Source organism: Euprymna scolopes, chromosome 34 (genome assembly GCF_053919585.1).
Source record: "Euprymna scolopes isolate OS-2025 chromosome 34, ASM5391958v1, whole genome shotgun sequence".
In the NCBI taxonomy this organism is placed as follows: Eukaryota; Metazoa; Mollusca; class Cephalopoda; order Sepiida; family Sepiolidae; genus Euprymna; species Euprymna scolopes.
In genome coordinates this window covers 54,287,134-54,310,192 of record NC_136515.1, presented here as the reverse complement: position 1 = coordinate 54,310,192, position 23,059 = coordinate 54,287,134, and the positions used below count along the sequence as shown (strand labels likewise).

The following is a 23,059-nucleotide window of genomic DNA, read 5'->3' as shown; positions in this document are numbered from 1 at the left end:
TCTTCGATTATTTTCTATCACACCTGTCTATCTTCCTGTACTTATTTTTATTTTGTTTTTACGATAATTTGTATACTTTAATGTAATTATTATATGAATTCAAATAAAAAAAAAACTTTTATTTTCACAATTCCAAATAAAAAAAAGCCTTTTATTTTCACATTTTTCAAAACATGGTTCTTATAAAGTTTAAAATAAAATAAAAACTTTTATTTTTTTTAATTTTGTCATTAAAAGTGCAAATAAAGACTGTGTTATTTTTATCTTTTTTATAATTTTGTTTATTTTTGTTGTATAATTTTGAATAATGTCCCTTTTCTTATATTTCAATAAATCGCATCACAATAGAAATTCTGAAGAACAAGAAAAGTGAAGGAAATGATTTGCCTTGCCACTGCTTGTGGTAGCAACCATGCCAGACGTTAGGAAGTATGTTGTCTGACTATAACAGATTTTTTCTAATAACAATTTGCTTTTTAAATTTTTTTATCATTTTATTTAATGAAATGAGTGTACAAGGACCTTTGTACAAAATGAAGCTCATTTATTGTTTAAATAGGCTTTAAAATATTTAATTGTAAACGAATACTGTTGTTAACCTTTACATAGAAGGGAAGGGAGAGAAGGCGGGACACTTTTAAATTTTTAAAAACAAAAACAAAAAATACAGAAAAATGAGTGGGAGAAACGCGTTTTCAGGTTGTGACAGGGGAGGCAACTCTTTGCGCACAATTGGACGACATTGAAGTGGACGCTGTGACTGCCTGGCTACTACTACTGCTACTAGTACCACGGGCATTCCTGCTATCCAGTTCTTTCTTTAGTTCTTCATACTTTCTCTGCAACTGAGACTTCAAGAATAAAAGTTCCTTATTTCGAAGGTGAATTGGTTCCTACAAACAAAAAATAAAAAAATAAACAAGCAAATAACTACATATGTAAAAAAGTTTGGTGCTTGTTGGAAATAACAAAAATCGATATTTTGAATTACAATTAAAACCAATGTTATCTACTTAACTGTCATGTGGAAATTAGTAATATATGCAAAAAAAAAAAAAAAAAAAAAAAAAAAAAAAAAAAAAGAAAGACGATAAATTAGAAAATTAATTATTAATGAAAATTGCTTTTGCAAAAATTTCAAATTTTACTTAATAAAAGCAGAATAGTTCTTATGACAGCGGGACCTGTAGAAATTTCACAGTTCATATGTTGTTGACATTCTGTAGCTGTGATGCTGTTTGACTATGGAAATATGCGCACATCATGATGTGCGATCATTCTCTCCATCTTGACATTTATATAAATCTTAATTTCAATTGTATTTCTCGCTGTTAGCATTGGCTGGGTGGTTTGTTTCTTGGAGTCAGAGACTGCTTTTGGGCCAGATTCGAATCTCTCAACTGGCTGTAATCGTAATTCCCAGCACTGATGATTCCCATAAGAATGAAACACTAGTATCTGTAGGTATTAAAATGATTATAGTAAGTAGCTGAACCTGTGGAAATTCCACAGGGGACTCATTCATATGCAATATATTGATGTTGGCATTCTGTAGATGTTTAGCGTAAATGGAGACGCTTTGATATTATTGTAGCTCTTTTGTTAAAACTGCAAAAGTATTTATCTAAGCTAGCAGGGACACCCGGCATAGTGCAGTCGTAAAGTATGCTTAAATATATTTAATTCTTGCAAATTTTGTATATATTATTACAGAGTTAATGTTCTACCGATTTTTATATGTTATAAAGTTGCGATTTAAAAAATAAGAAATATATCCATTATCAGCTTGAATTGAAAAAAAACAAAACTTATGAAAAAAAAATATATATATATAACTTGAGTTCCTTCAGCTGAAACCGAAACCAAAACTTATGAAGAATTCTTGGTAAAATGTTTTATTACAAGAAATGGAAGTCCATAATAAAACGACAGTCACTCGGATGTAAGCATGACACACAAAATAAATAACACACACGTTATCCGATTAATATATACATAATAGCAGGAGAGGTAACTACCGTAATGGCAGATTACTGAAGTATGAAAATACATGTTTAATGTAATAGTGCAACAATATGTTAATTTCGGCATGACATTTAAGTAGATAGCATTGCTTTTAGTTGAAAGTAATTTTTTGAATTTCGTTATTATTCTGAACAAGCACCGCAAATTTTTTTTAATTGATCAAAAAAAAAAATGTCAGTCACATATACAAGAACAGACATTTTTAAGCCATGCTCATTCTATTTGTTCAGTGCAAAAGTTTCTGCCGATCTAAAATTTCATCTTGAAAATGAAAATCTGTTTTTGAAAATCTTTATTAATAATGACCTTTGCTCTCTACAGGGTAATTCATCTGTCAACGAGCTCAAATAGGTCTCGCTTGTAAAATTCTTTGTTTTGTTATGAAATATGAATCTAACTCATGATATTAACCTAAGGCCATCTAAATTGCTCTCCTCTTTGGAAAGCTCTCCGTCTTGACAAGCTTCTGGGACTGACATTCTAAACAATATCAAATACTTGGCCTTTTGGCCAAGATCAAAGTGTCTCGTTCTCTTTCAGTGGAGGAGAAATCCTTCACGACTGAGACAATTTTTATTTTTGTACCTTTTCTCCATATTAAAAAACGACCCTGGTGTCTAACTCTGTCCCGTGGGGAGGCATTGTAAATAGGTACATCAAAGCTGTTGCCAAGATCTTTTTTTTATTATTTTTTTATTTTAAGATTCAAATATTAATAACTACATTTTATTACAGTATTTAATTTATGTATTTCTGTTGTATTAAATGCTAGCTCTAATTTTTTTTTTTTTTTTTTTTTTTTTTTTTTTTCTCGTCCATAAATGTTTATTTATCTACCGAGTTGATTGCAAAAATAGATTACCTAATTGTACTCATTTTTAGTTCGTGGGAGGGGAATCTATCACCATACTTTCCCTTAAACACGTCTGTTGGACTTTTATTAAGTACAATACTTAATAGTTATTTTATTATTTTTTTTTATTTTTATTTTTATTTATTTTTTTTTTTTTTTTAATGGAGAGTAGAAAACGCATTGTGGATGCGTTATCGGCAGCTCCTGTTACTCTCGCTTCTTCTTATTTGTCCCTCAGTCCTCATTTTTAAATGAGTGATTTTTCTGACAAAGGGAGAAGAAAAAGCTGTTTTCTAGGTTGGCAGTATTTTTGCGCGAACAGTTGGCAGAGTTGGTGGAAATTTTCTGTTTCTATGTCTATCCTTGTAGCCATGTCACTAGTAAGGGTGCTGGAGGTAAACGTTTTGTCTGGGCTGACGTTATCCGCCTGATAGTCAGGGACCCGAACCTTGGATTAACCACTAAGGAGGCTGTCCTATCAGCAGGTGCAAAGTACTGGGGCTGCTGTATTGCCATTTGGTGAATGGAATCTGGACCATGCAGTAGCTTCTGGTGGGGCCTCTCGATGCCATACTAGTGGGTAATTGTTACGGCTTTACCTTATCATGTGGTACAAAAAAAAAAAAAAATTCTTCGTTTCTTTTTCTCTCTTAGTTTCCCCTCTCTGTCCTGCTCTAAGTAAATCTGTCGACCTAGTCCACAAATTCCAAAATTTCATCATGACAAGTTTCAAGAAAAAATACACGATTAAACCCGGTTCTCCAACTTCCAACGTAGACCCCTACTACCATGTCTCCTTCTCCAACATCAGGGGTCTACGTTCTAACCTTCCAGAGGTTGAAACCCAATTACAGGAGACTAAACCAGACCTTTTATTTTTAAGTGAAACTGGCATTGGACAGGCTATTTCCCTTGATGAGTTTGCAATTACAGGATACTCTAACTTAACTTCTAAATCTGACCCCCAAGATCGCCATGGGCATGGAATATGTGCCTATATTAAAGATAGCTTTCCATGTGGGAGGGACATCTCCAGGGAAGATCCTAACTTACCTTATATGTGCTTCCGGGTTGCTTTAGCTCACACTACTGCATTTATATTTACTCTCTATCGCCCCCACAACAGCGGAGTTACTATCTTTCAAAGCATATCTGAGAAAATTGACCAAGTCCTTTCTACTTATCCTTCAGCTAACATTCACGTATGTGGAGACTTCAATGTTCACAACGTCGAATGGTTGACCCACTCAAACAAGACCGATGATGAGGGGAGGTTCTGTCATGATTTCTCCATTGCCTATGACCTCACTCAGATTGTTCAGGAACCTACCCGTGTGCCCGATAATGACGGCCAGTATGCGAGCCTACTAGACCTTTTTCTCACAACTTGCCCTGAACTATGTTCAGTTTCTGTTCTGTCGCCTCTTGGATCTTCCGACCACTCTGTTGTATCAATTAAGATAAAAATGAAATGTAATAAGTCCCCAGACGTACCTCTTCATCGTACAGTATATCGATACACTAAGGCTGACTGGGATAGCTTCCGTACATTTATATCTGATCTACCTCTGCATTCCATGTTTAAAAAGGATATGTCCTCTATAGTATTAGACCTAACTGAATGGTTAATTGTAGGTATTGACCATTTCATACCCTCTAAAAAATTTCAGCAAAAACCTAACAGCCAGCCATGGTTCTCTCCAGAATGTGCTGCTGCCATTGCGCACAGAAATCACTTTTTCCACTGCTTCAAACGTAATAGATGTATGGAAACTAAAGCCGTTTTCAGGACTGCCAGCAACCATTGTAAGAAAGTAATAAGGAACGCAAGAGAGTTGTATGCTCAATCTGTTAAGTCCAAAGTAGCTGAGCAGCGGCTTGGTTCCCACCAGTTTTGGCAAATAGCAAACAGAATCCTGAACAGAAGCGTGTGCTCCATCCCAACTATTATCAATGGATCTGAGGTAATCTCGTCAGCATCAGACAAAGCCAAACTCTTTGTCAAGAACTTTGCAGCTAATTCTACCCTTTGCGACCAAGACCGCCAACCCCCAATATTTCCTCTTGTATCAGAAAACACGCTATGTGATATACGTATATCTGTACGTGATGTTGCCAAGCTAATCAAAAACCTTGATTCCAGTAAAGCAACTGGCCCTGATGGTATTCCAATTATAGTACTCAAAAAACTTCAACCTGAACTAGCGCCCATACTTACAAAACTGTTTAAACGTTGTCTTAAGGAGAATAGTTTCCCATCTCCCTGGAAAATCTCATCAGTATGCCCTGTATTTAAGAATTCAGGTGATCGCTCATCCCCCTCTCAGTACAGGCCAATAAGTCTCCTGTGCGTCATGAGTAAGTTGCTAGAATCTGTATTAAATACAGAAGTAATCAAACATCTCAACAAAAATAACCTTCTTAGTGACACTCAATATGGTTTCTGTTCTGCTAGATCTACAGCAGATGTCCTTACAGTTATATCGCATAGGATTAGCAAATCTCTCGACGGTGGCAATCTTTCTAGGGCAATTGCTCTTGACATATCTAAAGCCTTTGATAGGGTATGGCATAAAGGTTTACTTCATAAGATCGCTAGCTATGGTATAGCTGGAAAAGTCTTCTCAATTATTAAATCATTTCTTTCTGATAGATTCATAAGAGTAGTAGTTGAGGGGCAAAAATCAGAAGCTCACAATATTAATGCCGGTGTCCCTCAGGGATCCATCCTGGGCCCAACTCTTTTCCTGATCTACATTAATGATCTTCCAAATCATATCCTTACATCATTTGTAGACATTTATGCTGACGACACTACCATTTATGGTACCACATCTAAGACAGTAAACGAGCAAGTTCTCTCCAATTCTCTCTCCTCTGATCTTGAGCACGTAGTACAATGGGGAAAGGAGTGGCTGGTTACTTTTAATGCATCTAAAACCAAGCTTCTCTCTTTACATCATCAACATTCTAATCCACATTTGTCATCAATTGAAATGAATGGCTCTCGTCTTCAGGAGGCCTCAAGTTTTGACAAGCTTCTGGGCTTGACCATTACTCCTGATCTTAAATGGAACACGTATATCAAATCTGTTGCCAAGGCCGCTGGAAAAATGGTGGGATCTTTCTATCGATCCAGTAGATATCTCACTGCTGATGCTATTCTCTATCTATATAAGAGCCAGGTACGTCCAAGGATGGAATACTGTTGCCACATCTGGGCAGGAGCTGCTAGAAAGAACTTGTCCTGCCTTGATAGAGTTCAAAATAGACTTCGTAGCCTCGTAGGAGATGTCCTTTTCTCCTCCTTGCAACCTCTATCTCACAGAAGAGATGTTGCGAGTTTGTCTCTGATGTATCGTTATTTTCATGGAAAGTGTTCAACTGAGCTTCAATCTATGGTCCCCCCTCGCCAAACTTTCACAAGAAACACTCGTCTAGCTGTAAACACTATCAATAATTTCCCCCACTCTTTATCTGTGCCTAAACCTAAACGTAGATTCCATGAACAAAGCTTCTTTCTTAGAACTGCACGCCTGTGGAATTGTCTTCCGTTTTCCTGCTTTCCGGCTGACTACAATATGGTTTTGTTCAAGTCTAAAGTAAATAAGTTCTTGATGAGCCGTTCCATATAAGTTATTAAATTTACCAAATTTTCATTACTAATGATTACTATATTGACCAACTTCTACTGTACACTCTTTAACCCTTATCCTTGAGTGGCCTCTGGGCCTTGATAATGTGGTGATGCCTTTGTAAAAAAAAAAAAAAAAAAAAAAAAAAAAAAAAAAAGATCACTGGAAAAATGGTTGGAGCACTTTACTGCTCCAGTATGTATCTCATTGCCAATGCAATTCTCTATCTGTATAAAAGTTAGATATGTCCTAAGATGGAGTACTATTGCCACATTTGGGCAGGAGCTGCTTGGCATGCCCTATCCAGCCTTAATAGAATTTAAAACCAGCTTCAAAACCTAGTAGATGATGCTGTTTTCTCTTCCTTGCAACCTCTTTCCGACAGAAGTGACGTTGCGAGGGTGTCTCTTCTCTACCATTATTTTCATGACAAGTGCTCGACTGAACTCCAATCTATGGTCCTCCCTTGCCAAACTTTCACAAAGGACATTCGACTAGCTACAACCACTATCAACAATTTTCCCCACTATCTGTGCTTAAATCTAAATGCAGATTCCATGAACAAAGCTTCTTTCTCAGAACTGCCTGTCTGTGGAACACTATTCCGCTGATCTGCTTCCCGGTTGAATACAACATGGTAGCTTTCAAATCCAATGTAAATAAGTTCCTGTTAAGTCATCCTCATAAATTAAATTTTACCCAAACTACATCATTAATGATTACTACACTACCACCTTACATTCATTAACATGTATCCTCAAGTGGCCTTCGGGCCTTGATAAATAGTGATTCTCAAGTAAAAAAAAAAAAAAAATGGTTTTATAATTCGAAGGGAGCTAGGTCAAGAGAATATACAGAATGGAATAAGATTTCCCAATCAAATTGTCATCTGATTTGCCTCGTTATTAAAGCATTTGAAAGTTTAAATTCTTGTACCTGTCAGCAACACCAAGATGAAACGATGAAAAGACAAACTGAAATTTATTTCTACCTGAAGATGGTTTCTTTGCAAACCAAAAATGTGTATTTAAATAAACATTATGTTTATTTATTTTAAAAAAAAAAAAAGCATTTTTTTTTTAAATAAGCATTATGTTTATTTAAAAAAAAAAAAAAAAGCATTTTGTTTTAATATAAACATTATGTTTATTTAAAAAAAAAAAAGCATTTTGTTTTAAAATAAACATTATGTTTATTTAAAAAAAAAAAGAAGCATTTTTTTTAAATAAACATTATGTTTATTTACTTAAAAAAAAAAAAAAGCATTTTTTAAAAAAATAAACGTTTATTTATTTAAAAAAAAAAGCATTTTTTTTTTAAATAAACATTATGTTTATTTATTTAAAAAAAAATAGCATTTTTTTTAAATAAACATTATATTTACTTAAAAAAAAACAACAAAAAAACTTTCTAAACATTTTCAAATTTAAACTTTCAAATGCTTTCTATTGAGGCAAATTGCATGACATAAAAAACATGCGCCAGCGTCTCTCCTCAGATTTACATAAAGGAAAAAAAAAACGTTTTTCGTTTTTCAGAGAGAACTGTCCTAAGAGGGGGAAAAAAATCAGCTTTTTACTTCTTATTAGCAGGAAGACCCGACGTTACTTTTATTTATACAACAAAATTGATGAAATCACCCATTCGTCAAACAAATGAATCAATTGCCTTCTCTAGTTCGGAACCCACCATGATGCAACAGGAAGAAGTTTTATATGCCTCCGCACACTGACTTAGTCCACAATTCATTGTAATTTACATTGCACTGTAGTAAACCTACTGTTAATTAAAAAAATATATTATTTTTATATAATAACTTGAATTAAAGTTTAAAATGCAAAAGTCAAGTATTATACTTCAATTGTGCTCTAACAGAAACATTCATTTAAAAAATGCCAAAGAACCGTTGATTTTATATGGCTGCCCTTACTGCTTGTGTGGTGATAATGGCTTTAATTAAAGTTTTAAATGAAAACCTCAAGTATCAAGGTACAATTGTGCTTTAAACAGAAACATTAATTTCGAACGCGCCTACGTCATTTCAAAGAACATATTGTTGATTCTATATCATGAGCCTTCTGGCTTTGTGTGGTAATAAAACTTCTCAAATGCACTTGTGATGTTAGGCTGTGTAAAGCGTTAACTTTGGTAAAAATTGCCTGTTCCTTCTTTCATCAAATCTTTTTCGATTATTGATATTTATTGAAGACATTCCGACACAAAATCTATGTAAGTACACTGCCAGGCGCATAAAATACTTTTGTGTGAAATTTCATAAAAATCAACCAAGCTGTTTTCGAGTGCACAGGAATTCAACTCACAGACACACAAAGTTCCTTACACACACACACGCACGCACATATATATATATACTAGCAAAGATACCCGTGCTTCGCACGGAGCTTTGTTGCGCACTCGGGTACCAAAATCTGTGGACACCTTTCCAGTAAGTTGATGTTGTAAGAGCAACGATTGCATAAGGTGATTAACATTTTAACTACCTCTTGTAGTGACTGAAATTCAATCAGGAACTTCACAAAACATTTTCATCAAAAAGGAAGGTTACTTGATGTTACATAGTAAATTTTTCATTGAAGTAATTTTCAACTCTTGCTTAAATTTTATCTTGCACATTCAATACTAAAAACTTACCACAATCAGATCATGTCAGTTTTTCCTCATATCCATTTCTCGAACTTTTCACTGAAGAGCCTCAGGGTAAACTACATTTCTGCTGCTTTGATTTGGAGCCAGAATGTAGAGTTTTTCTGAACTTCCTGTCCGGCTGATGGAGACGTAGAACATACCGTGACTGAAGCAGTCTGATGTCAAGTCTACGCCAATGGTGTTAAATGTCTGACCTTGACTTTTGTTTATGCTCATTGCAAAACACACCTTCACAGGAAATTGGAGTCTCCGGAATTTAAATGGAAGTTCTGAGTCCGATGGAACTAAGGGGATCCTTGGCAGTAGAACGGTTTTGCCTTTGTAGGGACCACAGGAAATGGTGGCCTCAAGTACATTGGTGTGCAATCTGGTGATAACACATCTGGTTCCGTTTGTTGTTTTTGGCGGTTCCAAGGATCGAAGAATCATGATTGGCGATCCAATTTTGAGATTTAAAATGTGTGGAGGCATTCCAGATATCTACAAAGAGTTTAAAAACTCCACAGGGTAGTGAACAGCTTCATATTCATTAGTAGCCGAATCAACTGACTTGTATTGCTTTGTGTCTCCTGGAAATTCATTCATTATTGAATTGTTCAAATGATTCACATTGCTGTTTAATGGCGAAATAATAGCCCTCTCAGCAAGCCAATCCGGTGATTTTCCATTGTTTTGCAGGTCTGGGTACACTTTGTCTTTCAGTTGCTTCTGATTACCGACACATTTACCAAGCGCAGTTGGAATCTTAATTGTGTCAGGTGAAGAAGTGATAGGAAACTGACCATTACCGATTTGGAGAAGCAATTTTGAGAAGTCTGCTGTAGCTGTGTTATCAGAGATATAGGCTCTCATATTAGTAGTCAGTCTCTTCACTATAACGTGCCTCCAGAGATAGGATTGTTTCAAACTTGCATTGACAATGTTAGCCCTTGTGCGATTTTTAACCACTGGGAGGATTTGACGGAAATCACCGCAAAATAAGGTTGGAATGCCACCCATGGGATTCTTGTTTCCTGTGATGTCTTGCAGTGTTCGGTCAATTGCTTCATAAGCACTCTTGTGCGTCATTGGAGCTTCGTCTACAATGATTGCAGAGGTGTCTCTAATTACATTTGCCAAGGCTGAGTTACCAGTAATTTTGCAAACTGGCTGATCCATTCGATGAGTATCCAAGGGTACTTTAAAAGTGCTGTGAAGAGTGCGGCCACCTTGTAGTAGAGTAGCAGCAATGCCACTGGATGCTGTTGCAAGCACAATCTTTCTCATGGATCTAATCTTTGCAAGGATCAAATTGATTACAAAAGTCTTGCCCGTACCACCTGGAGCATCAAGAAACATCATGTTTTTGTTCATTTCACCTTGTGCTTCCAACATTGCCATGAATGAATTGTAAACTTCTCTTTGAGAATCGGTCAGTTTTTCTTGCATATTTTTTGCTTGTAGGGAAAGTTCTTCAAGATTATAAGTAACTTCACGTTGATACTCTCTCGCGAGTCTTTCATCTCTCCCTTGCGTTGGTGCAGGTAATCCATAGCTTGCCAATGGTTGACCGCACATAAGGAGAACTTTTTCTTCAATTAGACAAAGAGTTTTATTGTAGATGTCCTCATTAAAATCTGCTTCTGGATTGTTAACTTCTTGCCTGTATCTGTGAAGAATGTCTTCAGATATTACATCACGAAAAGCCATCCAGATCTCAAGAGGATTTCTTGGCTCACAGGCTGTTAAAATTATCACAAATAGGCTTCGCAAATTTGAAGGTGATTGAGTGGCACTTGCCTCTCCTACTGCTTGATGCAAGTGATGGTCATTTTCTAGAAGGCCTCGAGCAAGGCACGCTGCTCTGTATGTTTCAAACACCTGACCATTGTATGCTCGCAAATTTTGAAATGAAGTTGGACCAGCAACCTCATTGAGCAACAGGCGTAAGAAATAACACTCCCCTGCTTTTGGACTAATCGTGTAGATTCTCCCAATGCATGGTGCCTTCCATACATCATCATTTTCAGCACCTTCAACTTGTACCCCACGCATTCTTCTCATCCATTTCTTTGTCGATTTGTTCCAAGTGTAAAACTCAGGGACTTCTACGTATTTGAGACCCCTTGCAAAGTCATCCTCATGGCAGAGTTGAAAAAATGGTGTCAAAGTTGTGGCAGGCGGTGGACCTTGGGCTCGTTCCAGAGCAGTATCAGCTGAGAACATGACATGCTGCCCATTTTCAAGATGAACAGAAAGTTGTACAATTGGGGGGAAATGTTCATGGATGGGATGTTCCAATATCCTCCAGGCCGCCTCTGAACTGCCGACATACCTTGCATTCTGGAACTGCTGGATCTCATCCACAATGTGACTTTGTACTTGGCCTTGTTGGTTAGCTGCTCCATCAGTTCTTTGTAGTTCAAACACTGCTTGATCACATCCTTTATTCACGTATTTGAGGACATATTTGATGCTTTGGATCGAGCTGCAAATTTCTACGTTAATGTGAGCGTTGAACTGCTGAAGGAGGACCTTGTTGTACGGAACAATCCACTGGTTTGTTATTTCTTGATTAACATACCGACCATTTCTCTTCATCCTTATTGTACCAGTCTGGCTTCCATCTTCTGGTTTTCTTCGCCTGTACTTGGGGTAAGAGTCTTGGCCTTGCTCGGTACACTGAAGAAATTCTTTTGGGTATTTTTTGGAACATTTGTTGTCAATCGTACATGGACAATTTGGATTAAATGGTCCACAAGGTCCATGCACCATATGTGCCATCACTTTAGCATGAAGATCAGGATCTTCCTCTTTGTCAGGGATCTCTGCAGATATGCAGAGATCCATTTTTTCTGGTAGAAGTTTGTCCTCTGGGGCCTGCCAGGTGAGGATGTGTGCATGCGGCAGTCCTCTTTTTTGATATTCAATACTGTACAGGAAAGCCCTCAACCTGCCAAATCTTCCCTTTTTAATAAATTCAAGTAACTTTTTTAGCTTCTGCCTGAAAACCCTGGCAACAATATCTGGACGATCCTGAGGGTCTTGCCCTTGAAGACAATTTTCTGTAATTTCTGTCCACTTTGGATTTGTTGTGAACGTGATGAAGAGGTCGGCTCGGCCCATTCGCCGAACATATGCCATGGCATCACTTTGACGCTCAAACATGTATCGAGGGCCTCCTGTATAAGTTGCCGGAAGAACAACTCGTTGACCAAACTGTTCTGGATTCCCATCCTCCCTAAGAATTGAATCTCTCAAGTTGCTATAATTGTCAGCTCTCAGGGTCTGTTGCTCACGCCTCAGGAACTGTAAACGTTCTGTTTCAATCTTGCAGTACACATCCACCAGCCATTGTTGAAATAGCCTTCGGTACCAGAGAAAATAGTTTCCAGGCCGAGTCATTAAATGGTACGAATAAAATTGCTGTTGGGTAACTTTTCGCCCATTGGATGCCTTCATGTAGATGTTGTAAGATGGAGAACCATAGGGGTACATTAACGGGTACATTAAGGTATCGTAGAGGGGATGTAGTTCGGAGATCCATTTTAATGTATCATTTCTAAAACGCAAGACAATATCCCGGTTAGCTGTTGGTTCATTCTCCATTAATATTCCAATCTCATACGTTGTTGTTGGAGCATTGAATCGCCGTGGATGCTCTTCTTGCGGCCTTCGGTCTTCCCTTATGACAACTTTATGTTCTACCAAGTGTTCTTCTTCAATCCTCTCCTTTGTTGTTTTCAGCTGACAAATGAAGCTGTTGTTCTCATGTAAAAATTCAGTCAGACTTTGGAGAATGTCTCTATTGAGTCTACTGTCACGTCCCCGATTATGTAGTTCCTCTTCCAGACTATCCAAGAAGTAGACTTGAATAAACTTTGCTGTTTCATCTTCAGGTGGTAAAAGACTCCCAATCTGGTGGCAAACCTGGCCTCGAATTCTAAAAGAAGGATTCCACCCATGTACTGCCACAATTTTGTGACCAAATGATGTCATTGCAAAACAATTGTTATAACTGCGTAGATTTTGCAGAAAATCTTTAGAGATGGGACCATTGCCGGAGAGCAAATCTTGAAGCAACTGAGGCAGTGGTGGAAAGCTATCAAGCACAACTTTGCCAGAAGAACAACAACAACCAGGGGTTTCTCCTTTAAATTTTACAGCTGAGCAATGTTGACATACTTTGTCCATTTTTCCTATATCAGCTGTAGTGAGAGAGTCATTTTTGTTGTAGAGCAATCCTTTTCTATTGCAGTGTTCTATTTCATGGTGTCTCAAAGCAGTCATTCGTTGTCTAGCTGCCTCGTTTTCTGTCAATTGCTGGGGCAAAGTCATACTCTCTCTCCATGCAGCCTCTCGTTGTTGCCCTTGGTATAGGCGAAAGCTTCGTTGGGTTTCCGATTCATTCTGATGTCGTTGAGCCACTCTCAACTGACCTTGTGTACGTCTACTTACCTCATATAATTCATTCGATCGTAATATTGCTTCTCTTTCCAGTGCATATCTTTGCCTTTCTTGAATTTCATCTTGTGATGAATTTAACCGCCTTACAGCATGTCTAGTTCTGTCAGCTTCACGTTGGGTTTCTCTTTCCAAATCTGACAGTCTTGCTCTCCTTTCTCTTTGACGTATCCTGTTAAGTTCTAGACGTCTTTCTCTATCTGAATTGTTTTCATTGGAGCGAACTGCAGCAACTCTTAGTCTATTAGCTTCCAATCTTTCCATTCTTTCTTCCTCACTTTCGTTTCTACTTCGTTTGGGTGGCATAATTTCGGTTTTAAACGGAATTGTTTAACGATATTAATGATTGTAAATTAATTAAGCGTAAAGGAAATGTATACTAACTGAAATGGACGAACTATAAATAATATTTCTGAATAGTACAATTATAAACAATTATATTGTACCTATTTACTATGCCTCCCCACGGGACAGAGTTAGACACCAGGGTCGTTTTTTAACGTGGAGAAAAGGTACAAAAATAAAAATTGTCTCAGTCGTGAAGGATTTCTCCTCCACCGAAAGAGAACAAGAAAATGAAGTGCAGCATCTGAAGAACAGATACTACACTTTGATCTTGACCAAAAGGAATGAATAAAAGCGACCTACGTGTGACTCATTACTTCCGGGTGTAAACGTCACAGTCTAAAAGTAATAATTAAAAAAAAAAAGTAAATGTAAAATAAATGTAATACCAACTTAGGTTAACTAAGTAAACAGTACAATTAAAACAGTTCTATTAAAACAAATAATTACTAAGATCTAGGTAATTGTTAGTCTCATTGTTATGGTTTTAAAGAAAAAAATGTGTAAAAAAAGTTCTGCTTTTGTGAGTACGTGTATTTCTTTTAAATTACATAACCTTTTTATTTTATTATTTATATCTCTTTTAAATTTATATATTTTGTTAGTAAACTGGAAGAAATTCAGTTGAATAAAACCTTGTTCGTGTTCTTTACGTTAAACTCATATTTTTATAAAAGGTTCATCCAGTTTAAAGAAAGCACTAAGTTTAAATAAGACTGGAAATAACTAATTCAATATATAAATAGAAAAATGAAATAAATATAAGCTTTAAGTCTTAAGATAGTAATAATCAAAATGTAATAAATTATTTGTAGTTCAAATCTATGATAAGACAGGCTTTCGAAATAGGCTCGACCAGAAAGATTAAATTGGAACGAAATTATAATCTCCGTGCCATTTTCAAAACAACCCCACAAAAGTAACGATATCCTGCAGTTGGTTAAAATGACAACGTTGGTTGTAAGAAAAATGTAAAAGAAAATGCGCTTATCTGTTTATTTTGACCTGTTTTATTTAATTAAAAAAAAATTGGCTATAACTGGAAGAGAGCGTTATGTTTTGGGGGTTGTTTAAAAAATAGAATGGAAATAAAGTTAGTTCCGTTTTAATTGTCTTTAATTGCGGCAAGCGCTAACAAAATCGAAAAATCACTGTTTACATTCGAAATGTTAACTTTTATAGGTTTACAGGTTTGCTGACAATTATTTTACTAAATTGATTTTTTTCATTTAAAAATAAAATTATTTCTTTTTTAATAAAGTTTTATTTTAAAATATTTGTTTTTGTTTATTTATATAAAATTACGATAGTTGAATTGTATTCTTTCAATAATATTGGCAAGTAAAATATAAAAGATTAAAACGGAACGAAATTGAAATTTCCATTACATTTTCAATACAATCCCAAAACATAAAGCTTTGCTCGCCAATGAATTGTTTTGATAATATACGTAAAGTGAAATAAATCGAATATAAAATTAAATGAAAATATATTAAATAATTAAATGTTAAATAGATTTTGTAAATAGTACAGTTGAAATGATTAGAATATTTCCAATATGTAATAAGGTCGAGGTAATTAGTTAAAGAGATTTAATATAATGTGATATGCAAATGAGCATAAGTCATTCGATATGGGGGTGGTTTGTAGACTAGTATATAAAGAAATTAGGCAACGATTCTTATGTCTCCTATAACAGAAACATCCTAAAATGGGTTCTAATGTTTCTCTACCAGGAGAGATCTACCCTCTTACCTCCTTTATATTTCGTTGATGATGGAGAGCTGTACACACAGACAGAAACACACGAACCCTATTACTTTATAAAAATATAGATATGAGGGTCATTCCAAAAGTAAAGCCTCCTATTTTTTAACTCCAAACTAAAACGCTAAAAAACTACAAAGACGTGAATAGTACCATAAAAACTAGCCACCTTTTGTGCTCCAGAATTTATTTATAATGTTAGGCTGTGTAAGGCGTTAACTTTGGTCAAAATCGCCTGTTCCTTTTTTTCCTCAGATTATTCTGATTATCGATACTTATCGAAGACATTCTGACACAAAACCTATCTATGAACACTGTCAGGCATGTAAAGTACCTTCGTGTGAAATTTTATAAAAATTGGCGCCTCCATTTCAGAGTCCATAGGAAACAAACTCACAAAGTTTGTTTTATATAATAGTAGAGATAATAAAATCCTAACAAATAAAGCCCATATCATGGACTAGAAAGTAAAAGTCAAAATGGTCAGTTTATAATAAAATGATCCAAAAAGTTTTTTAAGGAATCGATTTATGAATAGAATTCTAGTCATTAGCAGCGTTTCCTTGCAAGCAGAAAATTTGAAAAGAGTAAATCAATAGAAGAAAAAAAAAAATTATTTTTAACTTTCACTTTGGATTGTAGATTCTTCAATTTGGACGTTAGAGAATTCAATTTCATTGATTTTTTTTATCTTTTACTTTGATTATTTATTTTTATTTTTAAATCTAGTTCACAAAATAATTTTTGTTTATACTTTTTCAAATTTATGCTAACTAGTAATACATATTTTTTTTTTACTGATTTTTATCCTTTGATGAAAAGTGCTCACCTTTGAAAATTCATGGGTCAAGGATTAAGAATTTTAATAAAATTATATAACATCAGATTTAATAATATATATATATATATATATATATATATATATATATATATATATATATATATATATACATACACACAAATACACATGCATGTATTGAATGAAATCACTTTGTGCCTATCCGTTGCAGCTCTACATTGTTCTGCCTTCTATAAACATAATTTTATATACACATTTAACAATATTTCAAGAAAACTACTTTAGCCTCTTAAAAAAAAAAAAAAAATCAATATTCTAAGTTTTAAAGATCTTGATTTTATGGGACAAAATGAAATAATCGTCTTCTGGAGAAAGACGTTCCGACTTACCTGAGGTCTAAGTCTTGGATTCCACCTGCAGTAGTAGCCCATCCAAAGCTCGATTTGACGCAGACTAGCAACGGGCAGCAGTACATGTTGGTCCAAATATGTGGCATAAAGCGGGTTTAAGAAATCCTCCATATTGCTATTGATGAAACTCCATAAAGACACGGTTTTCGGTTTCACATCCTGAATCAAAAACATTTATCCACGTAAAATATTTTATGTAAAATGTCAAGTCAGTCTCTTTACCTTTTGTCTTTCTTCCCACAAAATATCTGATTCTGATCTGTTTTTGTTTTTTTTGCAGATCATTGCAGCATGTCATGGCAGAATTATTTTCAAATAACCATTATTTAAAAAAAATGGGACATAACTTTGTATTTATCGTTACAGATTTAATTCTCTATCTATATAAGAGCCAGGTACGTCCAAGGATGGAATACTGTTGCCACATCTGGGCAGGAGCTGCTAGAAAGGACTTGGCCTGCCTTGATAGAGTTCAAAATAGACTTCGTAGCCTCGTAGGAGATGTCCTTTTCTCTTTCTTGCAACCTTTATCTCACAGAAGAGATGTTGCGAGTTTGTCTCTGATGTATCGTTATTTTCATGGAAAGTGTTCGAATGAGCTTCAATCTATGGTCCCCCCTCGCCAAACTTTCACAAGAAACACTCGTCTAGATGTAAACACTATCAATAATTCCCCCCACTCTTTATCTGTGCCTAAACCTAAATGTAGATTCCATGAACAAAGCTTTTTTCTTAGAACTGCACGCCTGTGGAACTGTCTTCCGTTTTCCTGCTTTCCGGCTGACTACAATATGGTTGTCTTCAAGTCTAACGTAAATAAGTTCTTGATGAACCGTTCCATATAAGTTATCAACTTTACCAAATTTTCATTACTAATGATTACTATAATGTCCAATTTCTACTGTACACTCTTTAACCCTTATCCTTGAGTGGCCTCTTGGCCTTGATAATGTGGTGATGCCTATGTAAAAAAAAAAAAAAAAAAAAAAAAAAATTCCCTTTGATTCAAACAAAAAATAATATCAAAAAAATTTGCCACTTTACAAAAAAAACAAAAACAAAAAAAAAACGAGGAAAACAAATCATAACTAAATAACGTCAGATAGGTACAGCCTATAATACAAACATCTCACTGCAGCATGTAATTGATTTCTATCTATAATGTGTAGTCAGTCCTTTTTTTTTTCTTGTTCCTTTGTCATTGATACCTTTCCTCCTACAATATCAATATTTGATTTTGCTTTATTAGTTTACTTTTATGGATCGTAGTAACATGTAAAGCATAAAATGTAATTTAATTCCTTCCAATAAATACTTTGTCCAAGTTGGAATTATTTTCAGTTCAACAGAAAATATATTATATAGGTTTTCACCAGAATTTGAATCTGAAGGAGAGAAATGCTTGAATTCATCTTCTGTTTCAGAATTTTTGAGACGAGGATTGATAATTTAAATTATTTGGATTATTCTTTTCATCTTGGATGTTATTCAAGCAACGCTTTCGCTAATGTAACCTTTGATTTTGTTTATGTCTTTTTGTGTCTTGTTGAACTCTAAATGTTCACATGAATCTGTGGCGCAATGGATAAAGTTCTATATTAGAGTCTTCTGAAAGTTGAACATTCAATATTCAATACAGGCGATATTAAGATTATAATTAATTACTAAAAACTTGTACAAAGTCATGGCTGACAGAATGAGAACAATCTACGACCATGAATAAACAACGGTTTCAGTTTGAATTCTGTACAGATTCAGAGTTTGACAAGATGATCAGAGGTTACATCAGATGAAACATTAGGGGAAAATAACTGTGATGCGTGTTAGATACTGCACGAGTAAAAACAGGAAATGAAAGGTCAGTCGAGGTCAATTTGCTGAACAAGAGGTTAGGGATACTAGAATGTTATGAACATGTGGGTGTTCACTACACTGGCTGTGATTGTCTCACTTAGTGTGTCAGTCCAAGGTTGTTGTTTGACATGATCCCAAATAGAAGCCTCTTATGTTCCAATTATAAACAGAATTGAAATAGAGATAAAGATAGAGAGCAGAAAGAAAGAAGGGGTAAAGTAGAAAGTGCACACACAAGAGAGAAAGAGAGCAATGTAGAAAGAGAGAGAGAGAAAGCAATGTAGAAAGAGAGGGAGAGAGCAATGTAGAAAGAGAGGGAGAGAGCAATGTAGAAAGAGAGGGAGAGAGCAATGTAGAAAGACAGGGAGAGAGAGAGAGAGAGAGCAATGTAGAAAGACAGGGAGAGAGAGAGAGCAATGTAGAGAGGGAGAGAGAGCAATGTAGAGAGGGAGAGAGAGCAATGTAGAGAGGGAGAGAGAGAAATGTAGAGAGAGAGAGAGAGAGAGAGAAATGTAGAGAGAGAGAGAGAGAGAGAGAAATGTAGAGAGAGAGAGAGAGAGAGAGAGAAAGAGCAATGTAGAGAGAGAGAGAGAGCAATGTAGAGAGAGAGAGCAATGTAGAGAGAGAGAGAGAGCAAGAGCAATGTAGAGAGAGAGAGAGAGAGCAAGAGCAATGTAGAGAGAGAGAGAGAGAGCAAGAGCAATGTAGAGAGAGAGAGAGCAAGAGCAATGTAGAGAGAGAGAGAGCAAGAGCAATGTAGAGAGAGAGAGAGAGAGAGAGCAAGAGCAATGTAGAGAGAGAGAGAGAGCAATGTAGAGAGAGAGAGAGAGCAAGAGCAATGTAGAGAGAGAGAGAGAGAGCAAGAGCAATGTAGAGAGAGAGAGCAATGTAGAGAGAGAGAGAGAGAGAGAGCAATGTAGAGAGAGAGAGAGAGCAATGTAGAGAGAGAGAGAGAGAGAGAGAGAGAAAGAGCAATGTAGAGAGAGAGAGAGAGAAAGAGCAATGTAGAGAGAGAGAGAGAGAGAAAGAGCAATGTAGAGAGAGAGAGAGAGAGAAAGAGCAATGTAGAGAGAGAGAGAGAGAGAAAGAACAATGTAGAGAGAGAGAGAGCAAGAGCAATGTAGAGAGAGAGAGAGCAAGAGCAATGTCGAGAGAGAGAGAGCAAGAGCAATGTCGAGAGAGAGAGAGCAAGAGCAATGTCGAGAGAGAGAGAGCAAGAGCAATGTCGAGAGAGAGAGAGCAAGAGCAATGTCGAGAGAGAGAGAGCAAGAGCAATGTCGAGAGAGAGAGCAAGAGCAATGTAGAGAGAGAGAGAGCAAGAGCAATGTAGAGAGAGAGAGAGAGCAAGAGCAATGTAGAGAGAGAGAGAGAGCAAGAGCAATGTAGAGAGAGAGAGAGAGCAAGAGCAATGTAGAGAGAGAGAGAGAGCAAGAGCAATGTAGAGAGAGAGAGAGAGCAAGAGCAATGTAGAGAGAGAGAGAGCAAGAGCAATGTAGAGAGAGAGAGCAAGAGCAATGTAGAGAGAGAGAGAGCAAGTACAATGTAGAGAGAGAGAGAGCAAGAGCAATGTAGAGAGAGAGAGAGAGCAAGAGCAATGTAGAGAGAGAGAGAGCGAAAGAGCAATGTAGAGAGAGAGAGAGAGAAAGAGCAATGTAGAGAGAGAGAGAGAGAGAAAGAGCAATGTAGAGAGAGAGAGAGAAAGAGCAATGTAGAGAGAGAGAGAGAAAGAGCAATGTAGAGAGAGAGAGAGAGAGAGAAAGAGCAATGTAGAGAGAGAGAGCAATGTAGAGAGAGAGAGAGAGAGAGAGAGCAATGTAGAGAGAGAGAGAGAGAGCAATGTAGAGAGAGAGAGAGAGCAATGTAGAGAGAGAGAGAGCAATGTAGAGAGAGAGAGAGAGCAATGTAGAGAGAGAGAGAGAGCAATGTAGAGAGAGAGAGCAATGTAGAGAGAGAGAGCAATGTAGAGAGAGAGAGAGCAATGTAGAGAGAGAGAGCTATGTAGAGAGAGAGCAATGTAGAGAGAGAGAGCTATGTAGAGAGAGAGCAATGTAGAGAGAGAGAGAGAGCAATGTAGAGAGAGAGAGAGCAATGTAGAGAGAGAGAGAGCAATGTAGAGAGAGAGAGAGCAATGTAGAGAGAGCGCAATGTAGAGAGAGAGAGAGCAATGTAGAGAGAGAGCAATGTAGAGAGAGAGAGAGAGCAATGTAGAGAGAGAGAGAGCAATGTAGAGAGAGCGCAATGTAGAGAGAGAGAGAGAGAGCAATGTAGAGAGAGAGAGCAATGTAGAGAGAGAGAGAGAGAGAGCAATGTAGAGAGAGAGCAATGTAGAGAGAGAGAACAATGTAGAGAGAGAGAGAGCAATGTAGAGAGAGAGAGAGCAATGTAGAGAGAGAGAGAGCAATGTAGAGAGAGAGAGAGCAATGTAGAGAGAGAGAGAGCAATGTAGAGAGAGAGAGAGCAATGTAGAGAGAGAGAGAGAGCAATGTAGAGAGAGAGAGAGAGCAATGTAGAGAGAGAGAGAGCAATGTAGAGAGAGAGAGAGAGAGCAATGTAGAGAGAGAGAGAGAGCAATGTAGAGAGAGAGAGAGCAATGTAGAGAGAGAGAGAGCAATGTAGAGAGAGAGAGAGAGAGCAATGTAGAGAGAGAGCAATGTAGAGAGAGAGAACAATGTAGAGAGAGAGAGAGCAATGTAGAGAGAGAGAGAGCAATGTAGAGAGAGAGAGAGCAATGTAGAGAGAGAGAGAGCAATGTAGAGAGAGAGAGAGCAATGTAGAGAGAGAGAGAGAGCAATGTAGAGAGAGAGAGAGAGAGCAATGTAGAGAGAGAGAGAGCAATGTAGAGAGAGAGAGAGAGAGCAATGTAGAGAGAGAGAGAGAGCAATGTAGAGAGAGAGAGAGCAATGTAGAGAGAGAGAGCAATGTAGAGAGAGAGAGAGAGCAATGTAGAGAGAGAGAGAGAGAGAGAGCGCAATGTAGAGAGAGAGAGCAATGTAGAGAGAGAGAGAGCAATGTAGAGAGAGAGCAATGTAGAGAGAGAGCAATGTAGAGAGAGAGCAATGTAGAGAGAGAGCAATATAGAGAGAGAGCAATGTAGAGAGAGAGAGAGCAATATAGAGAGAGAGAGAGCAATGTAGAGAGAGAGAGAGCAATGTAGAGAGAGAGAGCAATGTAGAGAGAGAGAGCAATGTAGAGAGAGAGAGAGCAATGTAGAGAGAGAGAGAGAGAGCAATGTAGAGAGAGAGAGAGAGCAATGTAGAGAGAGAGAGAGAGCAATGTAGAGAGAGAGAGAGAGAGCAATGTAGAGAGAGAGAGAGAGCAATGTAGAGAGAGAGAGAGAGCAATGTAGAGAGAGAGCAATGTAGAGAGAGAGAGAGAGAGAGAGCAATGTAGAGAGAGAGAGAGCAATGTAGAGAGAGAGAGAGAGAGCAATGTAGAGAGAGAGAGAGAGCAATGTAGAAAGAGAGAGAGAGCAATGTAGAGAGAGAGAGAGAGCAATGTAGAGAGAGAGAGAGAGAGAGAAAGCAATATATATATATATAGAGAGAGTAATGTAGAAAGAGAGAGAGAGCAATGTAGAGAGAGAGCAATGTAGAGAGAGAGCAATGTAGAGAGAGAGAGAGAGAGCAATGTAGAGAGAGAGAGAGAGAGAGCAATGTAGAGAGAGAGCAATGTAGAGAGAGAGAGAGAGAGCAATGTAGAGAGAGAGATAGAGCAATGTAGAGAGAGAGAGAGAGCAATGTAGAGAGAGAGAGAGCAATGTAGAGAGAGAGAGAGAGCAATGTAGAGAGAGAGAGAGAGCAATGTAGAGAGAGAGAGAGAGAGAGAGAGCAATATATATATAGAGAGAGAGAGCAATGTAGAGAGAGAGAGCAATGTAGAGAGAAAGAGAGAAAGAGTGCAATGCAGAGAGAGAGAGAGTTAAAAAAAAAAATAGAAGAATCATTTACCTCTTTGACACGTTGTTGTTCCGTATTATAAAGAAATGTTCCGAATAAACATGAATACAAATGATCCATTATCGTGATCAGGAAATGTTCATTGAACTCAAATGCAATTGGAAACTGAAACAAAGAAAATGCAATATGAAAATTTAAATAGTGAATTATTCTGTACTCATACAGTTTGTGACTCATGTTAAAACTAACAAAAAAAAAAAAAAAATTATCCAAAAGTCATGACAGTGGACCGATTCTAATTTTTAGTCATTAGAATGTAACTCAACACTTGCATATATATATATATATATATATATATATATATA

General features: G+C 36.7%; 1 protein-coding gene across 2 annotated transcripts in view; it reads right to left on the bottom strand.

Annotated features, from left to right (window-relative positions):
- Positions 1–468: 468 nt before the first annotated feature.
- LOC145259204 (phosphatidylinositol-3,5-bisphosphate 3-phosphatase MTMR2-like) overlaps positions 469–23,059 on the bottom strand; it is a 108,331-nt gene continuing 85,740 nt past the window's right edge. For both annotated transcript variants that reach the window (XM_080117035.1, XM_080117036.1), the window contains exons 15-17: positions 22,746–22,859; positions 16,924–17,103; positions 469–893 (exon numbers count right to left, since the gene is read on the bottom strand). In XM_080117035.1, coding sequence (XP_079973161.1) covers positions 696–893; positions 16,924–17,103; positions 22,746–22,859 — 492 coding nt within the window. In that variant the 3' untranslated portion in view covers positions 469–695. The remainder of the gene's footprint in view (positions 894–16,923; positions 17,104–22,745; positions 22,860–23,059) is intronic.